At 48.8% G+C, this 17,494-nt stretch overlaps 1 protein-coding gene across 1 annotated transcript in view; it reads right to left on the bottom strand.

Moving 5' to 3' along the window:
* Nucleotides 1-1,100: 1,100 nt before the first annotated feature.
* Nucleotides 1,101-17,494, bottom strand: part of Ablim3 (actin binding LIM protein family member 3) — a 119,157-nt gene continuing 102,763 nt past the window's right edge. The window contains exons 14-23 of the mRNA XM_052155822.1: nt 16,246-16,293; nt 13,442-13,576; nt 12,797-12,861; nt 10,238-10,385; nt 7,858-7,887; nt 7,287-7,345; nt 5,336-5,396; nt 4,570-4,577; nt 4,033-4,113; nt 1,101-1,266 (exon numbers count right to left, since the gene is read on the bottom strand). Coding sequence (XP_052011782.1) covers nt 1,153-1,266; nt 4,033-4,113; nt 4,570-4,577; nt 5,336-5,396; nt 7,287-7,345; nt 7,858-7,887; nt 10,238-10,385; nt 12,797-12,861; nt 13,442-13,576; nt 16,246-16,293 — 749 coding nt within the window. The 3' untranslated portion in view covers nt 1,101-1,152. The remainder of the gene's footprint in view (nt 1,267-4,032; nt 4,114-4,569; nt 4,578-5,335; nt 5,397-7,286; nt 7,346-7,857; nt 7,888-10,237; nt 10,386-12,796; nt 12,862-13,441; nt 13,577-16,245; nt 16,294-17,494) is intronic.

Here is a 17,494-nt window from a genome sequence, read left to right as displayed (position 1 = left end):
TGTGAGAAGGCTCTGTCCTCATCTGTCCCAGAAATCAGGAGAGTCAGTCCCCCGAGGCCACGGGGCAGAACACAAGCAGTGTAGGTCAAGGCCTCATTCTGGAATCCACTCAACAGCCACGCTTCTGAAAACTTCCCCTGCGAGACCCAGCTAATGTGGCAGCATTACCAGGGGGTGATGGGTGGGGGTCTGATATGAATGTCTTGCCCTCTAGGGACCAGTGGTGTAGGCCGAGATTTTTCTTTGGGGTGTGGCCTATTCTCCCTGCACAGGGAGGTGAGTGTCTGGATGCTCGCTGGAGCTATGGTGGAAACATTAGCCCTGTGGTGTGTAGATCATCAGGCACATAGATTGTAATAAGGCTGAAGAGTACAGGCTGCCACGGTGGCCTCTCCTAGAAAGGGGGAAGGGTTGGGAGGTGCTGGGACCGCTGAGGTGGGGAAAGGAGCCAGTCGTGGGTGGTAAAGGGGGAGTGCCTTTTGATTTCCTACCAAGAATTCTAGATTTGCACAGGGGAGTGCTTAGGGCCAGGGGTGGGAGGAGGAGGGGTGCTGGGCTGAGGAGAGGCCAGGGTCTATCCACTCTGTACTGATGTAAGCAATGGGTTTGAGGACCTCATATCTAACCGCATCACCCCATAAAGCTCTGAGCTCCTATTTGGATGTGTGGAGAGAAGTCTTTACGAGGCCTCATAGGTGCCCACAGATTTGGGTGGATCACCGTGGACTTTCCACCGGAGGGCCCATCTGTGACCACAGTGTGTGAAGACTTCGTGGCCAGCGTCAGCCCTGGAGACTGGGGAAAGGTCCTGAAATGGGAAGTAGAGGCTCCTCCAGGCACCTTTTAAAAGGAGAGTCAGACCTTGGGGGTGGGGTGGACTCAAGGTGGGTCAGATGTTTCAGTATAAAAAAGATCCCCAGAAAAAGGATGGAGTCCCTTCAGATCCCTTCCCAGATTCCACAGCACGTAGAAAAGAGAAGTAAGGAGCATAAAAATACCTCGGTGGTGTGGGCTCGCCCGACAGTACAGAAAAGCAAGTCTCACAGCAGGCAGCGTGTTGTGTCCCATTATACAAGAGGATTAGACGGCGTGTCAGGATAGAGATTTACATACATCTTTATATAAATGCATCTATATGTATACAGCCTCCGCCTAGAACAGCCGGGCTTGCTTCTTCAGTTCGTTCCTCTTCCAGAGGGCTAACCTCTCGAACTCGGAGATGGTCATGCCGAAGACCTGGTAGAACTCCTCCTGGGACAGGTGGCGCTGGGTGATGGGGAGGGAACACAGGCAGCGTGAGGATGCTGGTGTGGGGACAGCAGCAGTCCCTGCACCTTCACTCTGGGAGCCCTGCATCTGGCCCAGGGTCGGGCCAAGGAGGTTGTGTGGTGTGTGTAGAGGGGATGGAGGCATAGATGAAGCTTCTCCTGGGTGGTACTCTTGTTGTAGAAGCTTCCGTTGTCTCCGTCTCAGGTGGGTGTTAACTTTACTATTTGTGTACCCTGGTTGACCTGACCTGTATGCATCTGTGCCCCAGGTATCTGGATATGGTATGTGTGTATACATCCCTGGTTGACCTCACCTGTATGCATCTGTGCCCCAGGTATCTGGACATGGTATGTGTGTATGCATGGTTAATGCTACTCAACACCCCTTTGGGAGAGAAAGAGGCACACCCAAGGATTCAGGGTGTATTGCCTCATCTTAATAGTTTACAAATGACCTAGCAGTCTGCAACAGAAGAGTGAAAGAAATCACTGCTGTTATCTCTCTCCCTACTGGAGTTTCCTTTCTTTTCCCTCATGAATGGAAACGAATTTGTCATATGATCAGACATTGTTCTGTATTTCACAGCAGGGTTCCTCTCCCTCCTTTTATTTTTCCTTCCTCTCTGTTCTCTGGCAATCTTGAAGGTTCATGTCAAAAGCCTTTAGAAGTGTATGACATTTAAAACACAGCAAAATATTAGGAATTGATAGATTTAGGTGAAAGGTTGGTGGGTTTTCATTTTACCATTCACGCAGCATTTCTAGAGGTCTGAGAATATTCGAAAGTGTAATTTAAAATCAAGTCTAAAGAAAGAAGTAAACCCAATTCAAAGTGCGAAGCCCGGCATGGAGCTTTAGAATGGCTATTCTAACTGTACAGAAACCCTTTGAGATGTATACACTTGGTGCAATCAATTTCTGTGTGAGTTTTTTTTATAATAAAGTTTATTTTAAAAGGAAACATATGGCCTCTCTTTTGGCTGCGAGCTTCCTGGACTCTGAGCCTTTGATATCTCTAATTGGGCACTGAAGGACACCCAGTAAGAAATATGCACACAGCCACACAGCCAGTTTGTTGGCTTACTACCACTGTGAGCTAATCCTTTAGCATGGTCTTTAGCTAGGTAGACATGGTTGTATGGCCTTGGGCAAATGAACAATCCTTCCAAGCCTCAGTTTTCCCTTCTGGGAAAAAAAAATAGGACAGTCCTAGTACCAATATGCATTCAAGCTGGATCTTTTGGAATGGCTGGGAGCTGTCCTCTTCAGCACCAGCAGACACCTGAAGCTTTTTGTTAAGATGGGAAAAAGTCACCCAAGGTTCTTGGGCCACTAACCCAGCACACTAGAGCTGGGGACATTTACAGAGCTCCGTGTCCCACTTGCAACCCTCCCATCTGCCTCCACCCCTGGGCGAATTCCTCAGCATCAGAGCAAGGCTGGTTCCCATGTCCTTGCGGCATACAAGTCTACCACTGTTCTGATATCTCTCCTAAGCGGGACCAATGGTGCAGGACAGAGAGTCTTCCCCATAGAAAGCTCAGGGTTAGGCAAAGGACATGAGAGAAACAGGAGTGAGAGGTACTTGAACTGCTCTTAAATGTAGGCAAGGGGAGGCTGGGGGACCGGGCACGTGACCCATCCCAGGGGAGGACTTGAGAAGGATTTGGAAACTGTGATCTCTAGAGTGGGACCCTAAGAAGCGAGACAGCTGCAGGATGGGAAGGGCATTTAACGAGAGTTAAAGACATGGGAAGGCAGGAAGGACACATCAAGGGACAGGACAACACATGTTCTGCATCAGAGGTAGCCTGGGGTGAATACTCTATGCTAATTAAAGATACTGCCCAGTGCCACGCCCAGGGGCCCTTTTCACTTTCATCTATACTGTCTCCACTGCTCACGGATGCTTCTCCCCATGTCCATCCAACCCCCACCCACCTCTTCCTGCAAGTCCGTGCCACCCAGGCGGGACTTAGTGACGTTGTTTAGAATAGCGGCACACTAACATCTAGCTAGCTCTGAACCCATGGCTCACTGCTCACTCTGTTCAGGGCTCGCTGTGTACCCTCATCTACTTCTCTTGGCTGCTTGAGGAAGCCCTGGTGGGACATACTCATCACGGACCAGCTTCAGCCAGTTATCCCTTGGCTGAAGCGACTGCCTGGTGACAGCAGAAGCAGAATGGAGATTTGTAACTTGGGACTTATTCGTGCATTTGCCCTCTAAGCAGAGCTGTCTGCCGCCCTCCTCAAATCCATCCCAGGACCCTGCTTTAGTACAGCCCCGAGTATGAGGGAACAAACCAAACTGCTGTTCTGAATGTCAGCCCCAGATGAGAGACACAGCAGCGGTGCACCACAGACACCAACCAGGCTGAAGTGGGAACGGCTCCAGTAGTCGGGCCGTGGAAGCTTAACTCAAGTCTGATTTTGCATCAAGCTTCGACAGGTACTTAATTTACTCATTCTGTCCCGAGCTGGGTCAACTCTGGCAATTATGAGATCTCTTCAGTAATAAAGGTCTTCCTAAGGATTGTACAGTGCCAGGCATGTCCAACATGTACCCTAAAATGGTTACGAAGGCCACCATTCCTACAACCTAATGCATGTAATTCATTCAGCCTAATACAAAACTGTAAACTTAAACCATCAGGAGATTTTCTTGTGAGTAAAACAATAAATAAAAGAGGTTCTTGAGTGTGAACTTTATAGACGACAAGGTTATGTTGCAATGTCAGAAAGTCAGACGTGCTTGGACATACCTCTAAGCGAGTCCGGTCCACATCCTTCGGCAGTCGGTTTCTTCCTCTTGTGGTCACCAGCAGCAGCTCATATGGATAGATCTAAGGAGAAAGGGGGGTATATCTAGCTTGGTTGACGGGGAGTGGGGGGGGGTGAGTTTGTCTTTTCCAGCTGCTGTTTGTGCCTGGACTCCTTCTATTTACTGAGGCCAGATATTTAGTCAGAATGAAGGGCTGGGTCTGCCCTCCTTGGGTTGGCCTGGTCCCCAGAGTGAAGTTTGGTGGTGACATTTGACATTAAAGTGCCTAAGAACTGGTAAGTGTTAAGCTGCCCAGTTGGCACCTGTGGTGTCCCAGAATCCTTAGGGACAGGAAATGGGTTAGAGGAGACCAAGGGAGGACTCAAGGACAGTGGGCCAAGGAGAGACCATGTTAATCCTGAGAGGTCCGCCATCTATGCTTCGTCCCTGCATAGATGGTGCTGCCATCCTCTTGATGTTCCCAAAGGCAGGGCTTCCCCGAATCCTGGAGACCCCCCAGGGTCTATGTGTTCTTTACCTTGTACTCTGCAAAGAGAAAAGAGACATGTACCAACTAGGGCCCACCTCGGGGCTATAAGTCACTACACTGGCCTCTGCCTCAGTGTCTCAGGGAGGCTGGTTTCCACGGTGACTGCTCTAAGCTATGAGAATCCCCGTCTTCCTGAGTTCACTGTGGAGGGTGGGGTGACCATGAGGTGGGGGCTGGTTGCTCCTCAGATGGCTTTATGAGGAAAGCAGCTTTTGAACTACGTACGATAGGAAGAAAAAGATTCTGAGACAATGGACCCTGGGGAAATGATCTCCCTCATTTAGGGGTCCTTGGAATCTGTGATATGATCCCCCAAACCAGGGTCTGCTCCAAGCTGCCATTGGAGGCTGGCATGAGATCTGTCCTGGCAGAGAGCATGGATCTCATGGAGAATTTTCTGGGAATGATGTACACTTGGCTCTGCCTGTTTCCCTCTCCCATGTCGGACTGGAAGCTTTAGCTCTGCAGGACAGGGCAGTCAGCACTCTCAGATTCTCTGAGAGCCTGGGTTGGACAGATGGCCTGGAAAACACCCAAGGTCCAGGATGAGAGAGGATGTGGGAAGGGTAGGGAAAGGAGAGAGTGGAAGTGGGAAGTCGGGGGAGGAGGGGTTGGACGGAGCCCATCCCTCATCCCTGCTACAGAACCGGCAGCAGTGGTTCGCAGGTCAAGCACCAGTCGTGAGCACGCCATCCGGAGACTCTGGGAAGTCTCAGGAGGGCCTGCCCCTGTGACCCCAGCCAACAGTGCTCACCTCGCATGCCCCAGTTGACTGCGTTCATGCTGTCGTAGTGGAAGAGGTCTGCGCTGGGTGTCTGTAGGGGAAGAGAGCCAGGCTGGCTTGAGAAGCTCACCTCTGCTTCCCAGAAGCAGTTGCCCACCCCCAGAATGTGGAGCAGGGCCAAGGCAGGGGACACTTTCTGTAGCATCAGTATCAGCTCAGGGAAATGTAACTCACTGTGTTCTTGCAATTTAGTCCCAGGATGCAGTAGACAACCAGTACGGATCCACTTATTCAGTGGAATGTCTCTCGACAGAGAGCCCTGATGGCGACTGTGAGTCACCCCTTCCATAAACGCCTAAACCTTTAACCAGATCAAATGGACTTTTTACTTTTCTCATAACACTGTCTTCCAACTTTGTATGTACCTGGATTTATTTCCCATTGTTAATATTAATACTTTGTCTTCTCCCACAAGAATCAACTCTCTGAGGCTGGAGAGATGGTTCAGCCATTAAAGGCTAGGCTCACAACCTAGTAAACTCTGAAGAGATAGAATATTAAGGGAAAAAGCGTGTATATGTGTTTAGTCTATATGTATGTATGTGCGTGTGTGTGCCGTGTGTGTGTGTGTGTGTGTGCATATGTGTGTGTGCATATGTGTGTGTGTGCGCGTGCACACCTTGTGGCTGTGGAGGCTAGAAGGGGTCCCTGGATCCCCTGGAATTGCAGTTATAGACAGTTGAGAGCCACAGTGTAGGTATTGGGAACCAAACCCAGGTTCTTTGCAAGAGCGGCCGGTGTTCTTAACCACTGAGCCATCTCTCCATGTTCTGGACAGGGATCGTTGCTTTGATCCTTTATAGATTCTAAGCACTCAGAGCAGAACTCGGCAGTGAGAGAGGCTTTTCATAAGTGTGCTGAATGGATGAGTGTGTGCTGGAGGGCACTGAAGACAGGCTTCTCCACAGGCCAGGATCATAAACACCAAGCATTCTCTCCAGTAGTGCCCTGCCTTCTCCTGTGTCCTATTTCAAGATGGTCGCCTCATAGATCTATGGCTTAGCTTGCAGGACCTACTCTACACAAGAGACAGAAGGACCCCACAGGGCGTATCTGTGAGCACCCCTGAAGTTCCTTCCTGGGGTGTACAGCTTCTAACGACATCCCCAGCTGGCTTCACGCCCTCACACTTTGCATTCTGGCCATGTGACTTGGGACTGTGGCTCTCTTCTGGAACAGAGACATAGGCACGTGCCTCTCGGCAGGTCTTCAGACCCTGAGCCCTCCTACTACGCTCAGGCCTCCGTTTAAATTTACTCTTGTCTCCTCACCTTTCCACCCCTTTGGCTCTTTTCCATCTTGGCACTTCTGGTCACCTGACTGTTCCATTTCCTTACTTACTGTCCATCTTCTAACAAGGACAGCGACTGTCACAGGAAAAGCGACTTCATTTACTGTAGGATCCTCAGAACCTGGAGCAGTGCCTGGCACTTAGTAGGTGCTTATGACACAGTGCTTGTCACACTGTCCCTGTCCCCATCACGTGTTGAGGCTCACAGTAACATTTCCCCTCCCTTTCCAGCCACTGAACTAGGTCACTGATCACATGGAGGCTTTATGAGCTGCTCAAGGGTGTAGGAGGTTTGAACCCCGGCTTGGCCACTCATTGGGTGTGAGAACCTGGGCTTGCACCTTCCTTCCGTCTTTGCCGTCATGGTTCCCACTGGGTTCCACATCAGTGCCTGCCTTGCCTGAGGTGTGAAGGCGGCTGGTGCTGGTAAAACCAGCGATGACACACAGTTCTTTTGTAGCTTCATCCTGGGCTTCTATTCTACTGGACGACCCAACGGGGAGGGGAAATTATTACCACTTTTATCAACACCAGCTCCACTCTAAGACCTCTCCTCAGTCCTACCCAGGGCATCACTAGGGTTAGAGAGTTAGTATCTGGGAGAGGGGCTCCCAGCACAAGCCTCCTTACCCTATGTAGCCCATTTCTCCTGTAGGCAGGCAGTGAGGCAGATTTGGAGATGAGGGGATCTGAAAAAGAGGCAGAACACCTGTCAGGATGGATGAACCAAGGTCACTCTCCCTGGGGTCACCTGGCCAGTATTACCCTCACCCTAGTGGGAAGTGGGGTGGGTGGGATCCAGGGGATGCCAAGTTCTCCTGACATTTTCCAGGCTGTCTTGGGGAACCCTGCTCCAGCAGACTTCCAGGCCCCCCAGAAGCACCTACGCACACACTCTGGCATTGACTTATACACATCTGTCCTCTTAGGATAGATGCCCATGTTTTGGCCACAGGCCTTGGAACTGGAGTTAAGCTCGAAACCAGGCAGGCAGGCTCCCCGGTGGGCATGAGAGATGTGGACTCTTCCTTCTCTTTGGGGGAACCTCAGCTGGAGACCCACAATCTGACAGCAGACAGACTGTCAGATGGGCTGGCTAACTTATACTAGCATCTGTCAATCAAAGCCATGGGCAGCTGCGGCCACGCTAGCTCTGTCCTTACAAGACATGGGGGCCTGTGGTTGGGCAGGCAGAACATACCACTGTCAGCCAGGTAGTGTGAACGAGAGGCTGCAAGAGAGAAAACTCAGGTCAGTGCGCATGGTATAAACTGGCTCAGTGGAAATGTTTATCGCTTACAAAGAAACATGGCTTCATACTCAAAGACTCTGGCTGATGGGAAGGTGGGGCCTCAATCAGTATCATTTCCAATTAGTCAGTTTCTTTCTGTCAAATATAAATACATCTTCCCTCTCCCTCCGCATTCTTAGTACCTGGCAGGGGAACACATGCTCTGGGATATCTGTTGCATAGATGTAGCTGGGATATGTATGTATGTATGTATGTATATATGTATGTATGTATGTATGTATGAATTTATACAGGTATATGCATTGTGCTGGTGATGGAAGACAGGGCCTCACACATACATGCTAGCTACATTCCTTTCCACTAAGTTACATCCCTAGTCAACAGGTGCCTTGGTGTCCTGAAGAGACCCAGAGCCAGAGATGGAAAACAGTTCCCCAAGTGGCTAGACAGGGAAACAGTCTCATAAGTTCAGCCTCTAAGTATATTCTAATGTCAGACACATTGCTCGATCACCCTTCAGTTTTATTGTTTGTGAAGTAGGAGTGACAGTGTCTCTGTTGTAGGGATATTGTGAAGAATGTGTATGTGCTGGCTAGTTTTATGTCAACTTGACATAAGCTAGAGTCATCTGAGAGGAGGGAGCCTCAATTGAGAAAATGCCCCTTTAAGACTGGGCTATAGACAAGCCTATAGGGCGGTGATTCTCAGTCTGTCGGTTGAGACCCCTTTGGGGAAATAGAATAACCCTTTCATAGAGGTCATATATCAGATATCCTGCATATCATCACGATTCATCACAGTAGCAAAATTACAGTTATGAAGTATCAACAAAAATAATTTTATGGTTGGGGTCACCATAACATGAGGAACTGTATTATAGGGTCAAACATTAAGAAGGTTGAGACCCTCTGCTGTAAGGCCGTTTCTTATTAATGATTGATAGGGGAGGGTCCAGCTCACTGTGAGTGGTGTCATCCCTGGGTTGGTGGTCCTGGGTCTATAAGAAAGCTATGAGGAGCAAGCCAGGAAGCCACACCTCTCCATGGCCTCTGCATCAGCTCCTGCCTCCAAGTTCCTGCCCTGCTTGAGTATCTGTCCTGACTTCCTTCAGTGATGAACTATGCTGTGGCTGTGTAAGCCAAATAAACTCTTTCCTCCCCAACTTGCTTTTGGTCACAGTGTTTCATCACAGCAATAGTAACCATGACAGCATGACATAATACAGAAAGATTCTTAGCACAGTGGTGAGAGAGATGGCTTAGTGGTTAAGAGCCTGTGCTGCTATTGTAGAGGACCCAGGTTCAGTTCCCAGCACCCACACTGGGGTCCTCACAAGGAATTCCAGATCCAAGATCCAATGCCTCTGCTCTTCATGAGCACCTGCCCTTGTGTGTGTGTGTGCATGTGTGTGCTTATGTGTGATCATGTTAAATCTTAAAGATATTTAGCACAGTCCCTAAAGCATACATAACACTGGCCTTATCACCACCCGTCTCCGTCTTCCATCTCGCCTATGGTTAAACAAGGGTTAGCAAGGTAAGGGGCAACTTCATGGTCTTAGGTTCCTTCCAACTTAGGTCTGACCCCTAGCTTAGTCACTTACTGGTTTTCTGGCCATGGGCAAGTGGCCTAAAGTTACTTCTCTCATCTGTGAAATGAGTGATGATAACTTTTCTACACTATGTAGATTGTAAGGATCAATAGTGATGCCTGCAAGGCCTGGAGCACAGGACTATAACCAGCATACAACTTCCTAGCAGGACTGAGCTCCACAGGGGTGAGAGAAGAAGGCGAACAGATGGAGCAGGCATGCCTCTCCAGGAACAGCAGTAAGGAACTCTGTGAGAGTTACAAGTTGGGACACTTGAAACAAAGTCACAACTTGCTTACTTCTAAGTGATGGGAGGCTCAGCACCTCAGAACAGAGGCCCTGTATCTTTAAGCCACTCAGATGGCAGTTCTTTATATATAATGAACTCAATTAGAAGTCAAGGCTCCAGATTTCTCTGCCAAGAGACTACTGTGACTACTTAGTAGAACACGGTTTCATTTGATGCCCCAGTCTGTGGTCTGCACCCAGGAGAAGCCCCAAAGGATGACCAGAGAATCAAGAAAGTGAAGAGAGTCTGTAGCTACCTTCAGGGCTAGCCTCATCCCTTCATTAGTTCAAAAGATCAAACTGGGTGCTGGCTATGTTCCAACATAATTCCAGCAAGAGGCCCAACAGAGAGACCCATTTCTATGAATTCAGTGGTCTTGGGCTTCTGTGTCTCACAGGGGGCTGTCACAAAGCCAGCAGCAGAGAGAGCCAGGACAGAGCAGGGCTTACAGCCGTTGAAGGACATCTCATAGCCAGTGGTGTGCAGGGCCTCCCGACTGCTGGTGGAGCTCCGGGGAGGGGTCCAAGGATCTGCATAGGAGCTTGACCGAGCCTTCATCTCTTCCTTCAGAATCAGCCGGCCAATCCCACTCTGGAGCTGGGGGTGAGGGGCATGAAGTCAGAGGGGATGGCAATGGGGCAGGATCAGGCACGACTGAGTCACTGGACCTGGCAGGAGCTTCTGCTGACCCTTCCCAAATGCTCCCTCCTTGCAGTGGTCATGATTTTCTCTGTGAGTTAATCTCTGTTTCCCAAGTAGTCCCGAGGGCTGAGTGAAGCTCTGACTGAGTGGGTCCCCCACAAGGTCTAACCGGTGACAGGATCATATTGTCCTGCCTACAGTCACTGGTTCAGTGATGGGCCCCCATCTCCCTATTTTACTTGAAATGAAAAGTCATATATTCTAAAAATGAATGATTCTGAAACCCAGCCGTCGCTCAGTAGCCACAGGGCATTTGCTTTAGGATTTCCCCAACTCCAGGGCTATGTAGACCCTCAGACACTTAGGTTGGCGCCGACAGACAGTGGTGGTATGGAATTTGTACACAGCCTAAGCATCTCTTCCTGCACACTGGAGCTTGGGTCACCTCTTACAAACTTACTAGCACAAAGAAAGACACCAGGAGACAGTTCTTATGCTGTCTTGTCTGAGGAGTGACAGTGAGAAAGGCAGCACAGACATCATTTTTAGCAGCACACTTTTCAGACAGTAGCTGTTTGAACCCAGTGTGAACGATATCAAATTTGATGTTTAGCAAATTTGTAACACTTTGTAAAATCCACCTCCGTAGCATTCAAACAAACCTACGTGGGATTTCAGGCCTTATTTCTCTTACGTTTTTCAAGGCTCATTCATATGGAGGCGACTATCTGCCCTTCATCTGTGTATGTGTACACATGTTCACATGGATGCTTGTATATGTGCGTGCACACATGCATGTGTAGACGTTAGAAGTGAACATTGGGTTTCTTTCCCAGTCACTTTCTGCCTTATTTACCTTTATTTCTTGAGACAGGATCTTTCACTGAAATTCACTGAATCAGCTCGAGTGGATGGCCAGAGAACTCCAGGAGCCCACCTGTTTCTGTCCCCTCTGTCACTAGTACTGGGGTTATAAATGTGCACGGCTATGCATGGTTTTTACATGGGTGCTGGGGATCTGAACTCAGGTCCTCATGATAGACTTGGCCAGCTGAGAATTTTCTTTTGTCCTCCCTTTCCTTTTAATGACTGATTAATAGTGGACTGCATGGCTATACCACACTGTGTGCATCCGTTTGGGAACTGGCGGATATTTGGGTTTCTTGCCTTGGGCTATTGTGATAGGCACTGATATGAACATATATTTGCTTGGATGCTTGTTTTAATATCTATCTATTTACCCACCCATCCATCTACCCACCCATCCATCTATCTATCCATCCATCTTTTATCTATTTATCTATCTAACCATCCATCCATCTTCTCTCTCTCCATCCATCCATCCATCCATCCATCCATCCATATTCTATCTCTCTATCTATCCCTCCATCCATCTTCCATCTATCTATCTATCTATCTATCTATCTATCCATCCATCTTCTATCTCTATCCCTCCATCCATCTTCCATCTATTTATCTATTTATCCATCCATCCATCCATCATCCATCTTCATTCTATCTATCCATCCATCCATACATCCATCTATCTATCCATCCACCTTCTATCTATCTATCTATCTATCCATCCATCTTCTATCTCTATCCCTCCATCCATCTTCTATCTATCTATCCATCTTTCTTCATTCTATCTATCTATCTATCTATCTATCCATCCACCCATTCATCCATCCATACATACATCCATCTATCCATCCATCTTCTAGCTCTCTATCTATCCCTCCATCCATCTTCCATCTATCTATCTATCTATCTATCTATCTATCTATCTATCCATCTTCTATCTCTATCCCTCCATCCATCTTCCATCTATCTATCTATCCATCCATCTTTATTCTGTCTATCTATCTATCTATCTATCTATCTATCTATCTATCTATCTATCCATCCATCCCTATCTATCTATCTATCTATCTATCTATCTATCTATCTATCTATCTATCTATCTATCTAAATAGGACTGCTGCATGGGTCCTACAGTGATCTTTATGTTTAACTTTTTAGGAACTGTTAATCTGCTTTCTCCAGTGGTTAGGCCACTTTGCATTCCAGCCAGCCCTGAAGGCTACCGGTATCTCCTTCCCACACATGCAAACCGCCATCTTGAACATGAAGCCAATGCAGAGGCGAACACCACAAATCAAGAGAGATTTTTGATCTCCCAAGAGTTCTTTCTTTTTTTGAGCAGCTGGAGTGTAGTCCTAACTGAAGCTAATCTTGCTATCAGACTCTTCAGTTAGGTACAACTAACTATGCATTTCTTCTAGGGTGAGTTTGAATTTGGTTTCTGTCACTTGCAAATGAAAATAAGAAGCCAAGTATTTTCTTCCATGACAGAGTTGGCTTACCTTGTGCATACTGCGGTCAAAATCCTCTTCCTCTCCTCCAGAGGAGAACCTTCTGGCTCGGGGCACTGTCAAAGGACAGGGAGATTAACTCCGGCAGCAGCACAGTGCTGTCTGCTCCGCTCTCTGGCTCCCTCCCTCCACCCTCCAGTTTCTGGTGGGCTCCTCGCTGCTGCTGTTGCAGTGTCTCATTTGCTTATGGTTGCTTCCATGTCATACTCTTTCGCTGAACTGAGGTTTCTTAGAAGGTAATGAGGTCACCCCCGAGCTTCTGTTAAGGTTTGTTGAGAAAGAAGATTCAACTGGTAAAGCCCAGTGTTGAATCAAAGTAGATATTGGTGGAAACTCCTCTGCATGATAGAAAGGAACAGCTCGGGCTGTGTGGTGGAGTGTCATGGTATTTAGAGGATTTATACCTTCCATCTTTAGACCCTAGGTCTCCTTCTCAAGAGCAGGAACCTGGCATTTTGCTCCCCTCTATACCCCTAGGATCTGGGGCTGGCATCTAATACCTGTTGTGGAAGCAGCAAGAATCTCAGCTATATCTTCTCCTAGCATTCTCAGTGACATGATTGTGTGAAGGAGTGGGTGACTGTCACTGATACAGATGGTAGGGGACTCTGCCCTTTGGCTCTATGGTAATACTACCTTTGGGGGACCCATGGTAGGTCCAGTACTCGGACTCTGAAGCATAGTAGGGGTCTGGCGAGTAGGCTGGACTATACTTGGAGGCCTGGCTGATGTCTTCACTCGTTTTGCTCTTGGTTGCTGTAGACAAATCACCTGCGAAGGACCCAAGGACAGCACTTTAAGAAGACAGAGTATCTCAGCTCCCAACATGCTGAACATGCACTCTGTCTCTGTCATGCCCCAGCTCCGGGAGACAAGGCTACTTAAGGTTAGAAGTCTCTGGTGGGAGAGTCTGGGCCATGAAACAGGAGCTGGAGAAGCCCTGGGTGAGGACTGCCTCCCCCCTCCCATTTTACATTTGAGGGAAGAGAAGGGAAAGGGCTTCATCAAGACCACCCAGCTGGCTTGTTAATAGGATTAACTAGACTTGGGCTTCTTCCAGCACATTCCATGGATTGGAATGGTATATGTTAAAACCATAGCCTCACAAAACAGAACAAAACAAAACAGAACAAAACAAAACAAAGCCCCTGAAGTTTCTGGGTGAATCTAGCCCTTTCCTTCCTGGCATCTTTGAAGGCTGCTTTGTCATGACTTTGAAGCACATTGAGGAAGGAATTGCTAGACAGGGCCAAGTGCTTGCTGAGTTAAGTCGGCTGTCTCCATGTCCTGTTGGAGGAGTCTGGGTGTCTTGAAGGAAGGGGCCCTGAACAGGGAGTGAGAACACAGAGATCTGGTTCCAGCTCTCTGAGCCTGATTTGAGCTCAATCCTGAGTAAAAATCACCGCCTTCCCTGCCTGGGTTTCCTCACAGTTAAGTATTAGGATTGTGGGTTAGCTTAGGTTCTACCTGACTTCCTGCTTCCATCGGAAGTAATCCTACAACAGAGGTGACCAAAATACTTACTGCTGCAGACACACATGTTTAAAGGACAGCGACTTTATAGGGGCCTAGGCTGGTGACAGGCTGACAGGGCAGAGAGCAGGGCAGGAGAAGTCAGCATGGCTTGCCAACCCTCCAAGGGAGAGTTACAGGGAGGCTGATAGGGACAAGGTCTGTTGTTCCAAGGACCAGAGCAGCAGGTCCTGGCATGGGGGAGAGCAGGGGTGGGGGTGGGTGGGGGTGGGTTAGGGTTGGGGGGGCAGGGAGGGGCTTTCGTTCAGCCCAGGACTCTGCATCTGCATCGTTCCCTTGCTCCCTTGACTCAAGTCCTAGATGATTTCTTTCGGCTGATGGCATTTGCCTTTCCCTGAGATGCAGCCACTGGACTGTACCCTGGGCTCGCCCTGAGACTGCTTTGGTGCTATCTCCTGGAACCTTCTCGGGAACCCTCAGTAGGAAAACCTACTGAGCCCTAAGAAACATGGGGGCCTTTTCTGTCTGTAAAGGCAAACTATCTTTGTGTGGGGCAGTAGCTTTTTTCCCCTGGCCACTTACACAAATAGCATGGGCTAACAGCTCACTGTGGGGCCCCGCTCCACCAGCTCTGAAAACTGAAGACGTCTGTTTAAATGCAGGATCTTAGCTGGACATGGTGGTGCCGATCTGTAATCCCAACAGTCAAAGAGGCTTGTGGAGAACAACCAGGAGTTCAAGGCCAGCCTGGGACTGTACAGTGGGCTTAAGGCATGTCTCTCTGTCTCTGTCTCTGTCTCTGTCTCTCTCTCTCTTTCTCTCTCGCTCTCTCTTCAAGGCAGGGTTTCTCTGTGTAGCCTTGACTGTCCTGGAGCTTGTTCTGTAGACCAGGCTGGCTTCGAACTCATAGAGATTCCCACCCGCAACCCTAAAACAAATTCAGGTCTTCAGTGTCCAGAGCCAGTACTCGTCCCGCCTGTTCCACCATCTGATCAGCCGGGTCCACAGTACAGGGTTACTTCTGCCATCTGCAAGCTCGAATCCAAGCCTGTGCTTTGCTTCGCTGTCTAACCAGAACAGTGAGCAACTGAGGGCAGGCAGCAGCCCTGGCAGCAGCTGCCGTATGCCGCGTCAGAGGGAAAGGCATGCCTAGTCACCTGCTTTGTATTAAGGAACAGAGGCCCCAGCATGGATGATGTTGGTACTGGAGTGTAGGTAGAAATCATGGGTAAAGCAGCCAAGAGAAGATTTCTAGGCTGCGAACTCAGCGTTTCTAATTTTAAGGGGGTCTGGGTCGTGGAGGAAGCTGGTGAATCTGCCCTTTTAAAATTAGATTCTAAGGAATGGATGTTGAACAACAACAACAAAACAAAAACAAAAACAGAAAACACCTAGTTAATGAATTCATGAGGGGCCAGGGAAGGAGGGTTCTTATTAGCATGCACAAGGCCCCCCAGGTTTGATCTCCAGCACCAGGGAAACGAAATGTGAAAGGAGAAAATGATTTCCGGCTCCTTTCTCATCTATGAACTTTCCCCCGCACTCAGAAAAGCAGGAGAAAAACCTTAAAGCAGAGGCCTCGGACTCAGTTCAGGGACCTGCGCATCTCACACAATACTGATGAGCGGTTTGGATCGCCCGCCTTCTGAGTGCATTCTGACTGCAGCTCTCACAGGGGTTCAGGCATTGTCCAGGATCGCTCTGATCATGGTATTCAGAGCAGCAAAGAGCAGCCAAGGTTCGGGAGGTGGTAAGAAAAAAAGATTTTCAGGGAATCTTTTTTTTTTTTTTTTCTCATTTGAAATTGACAGCCAAAGTCACCCTGAGTGATTGGGGGCTGGGGGAGGGGTAGCAAGAAGGACGACGGTGTGGCCTTGCATCGTCTCGTTCCTGGGAACCACCTGCATTGTTGGTTATCACCGCCACCCCCCCTCGGTTGGCCAAGCTCTCTCTGCCTCTGACCATACCATGCCGTTTGTAGATCGGGGGTTTTCGGTAGATGTTACTTTCTCCAGCTGCCAGAGACCAGGAAGGGACAGTGGGGAGGAGGAGAGAGAGAGACAGGGGAGGAGACAGCACTTGGTCAGTTGATCTGAGAAGAGAGAACCAGTCAGCAACTTTGTCCAAGGGGCCACCATCTTCCCCCTGGGGGGCCTCCTACTCTCTTTCTTTGCTCGCACCCCGACAGGTTCCAGGTAAAGCAGGAGAGGGCAGATGCATACAGATGGTCTCAAGGAAGGGGAGGTGGGCTAAAGGATGGGCAGGCGAGAGATAGGCAGTGCTAAGCAGGCCTGGTGATGGCTGTGTGTTTGTAGCTTCTGCCCCTAGCCGGCCATGCCTCGACTCACTCCATGCAAAAGTCCTCTGGAAGCTGCAGAGTTTCAACCTTGTCTATATTAGCCTCCCTCAGAGACATGCTGGGCCCCTCTGGAGCCACCGGGAGTGGTGTAGGGAACAGAAATAGGATCAACAATCAAGGGGCGGGGGTTGCACAGCTGGAAAATGGTCTAGCTGGTTAGTTTGGGTTTTTTGTTTGTTTGTTTGTTTGTTTTGTTTTTTGTCAGTTGGATGCAAGACAGCATTTTCTGCTGACTCCATGTGGGGGCCTTTTCTTGATTAATGATTGATGTTGGAGGACCCAATCCATTGCATTGCATTGCAATGCAATCAATCACAGGGCAAGTGATACTGTGTTATGTACGTACGTATGTATGTATGTACGTATGCATGCATGCATGTATGTATGCATGCATGTATGTTTGTATGTTTGTATGTATGTATGCATGCATGCATGTATGTATGCATGCATGTATGTTTGTATGTATGTATGTATGTATGTATGTTTGCATGTATGTATGCATGTATGCATATATAACTAAGGTAAGCCAGGTGAACTCGGGAGCAGGCTGGTAAGCAGCGCTCCTTCACAGTCTCTGCCTCAGTTCCCACCTCTAGGTTTCTACCTTGAGATCCTGCCTTGGTTTTCACCAATGACTGACTATAACCTGCAAGTGAAATAAACCCTTTCCTCTCCCTACTTGCTTTTGGTCATGGCTTTTTTATCCCAGCAATAGAAAGCAAACGTGAACATCCCCGTTGGGATTTCCCACCAGGCCATGCAGCCTCTGGCTTCCTCTCACCTCCGCTGGGTATGCTGACTTTATTTCTGCTGCCCCCACTGCTTGGCTGTGGGACTGTCACAGCTCAAACTTTGAT

This window comes from Apodemus sylvaticus, chromosome 13 (genome assembly GCF_947179515.1).
Source record: "Apodemus sylvaticus chromosome 13, mApoSyl1.1, whole genome shotgun sequence".
NCBI lineage: Eukaryota > Metazoa > Chordata > Mammalia > Rodentia > Muridae > Apodemus > Apodemus sylvaticus.
This window is presented reverse-complemented; position numbering and strand designations above follow the sequence as displayed.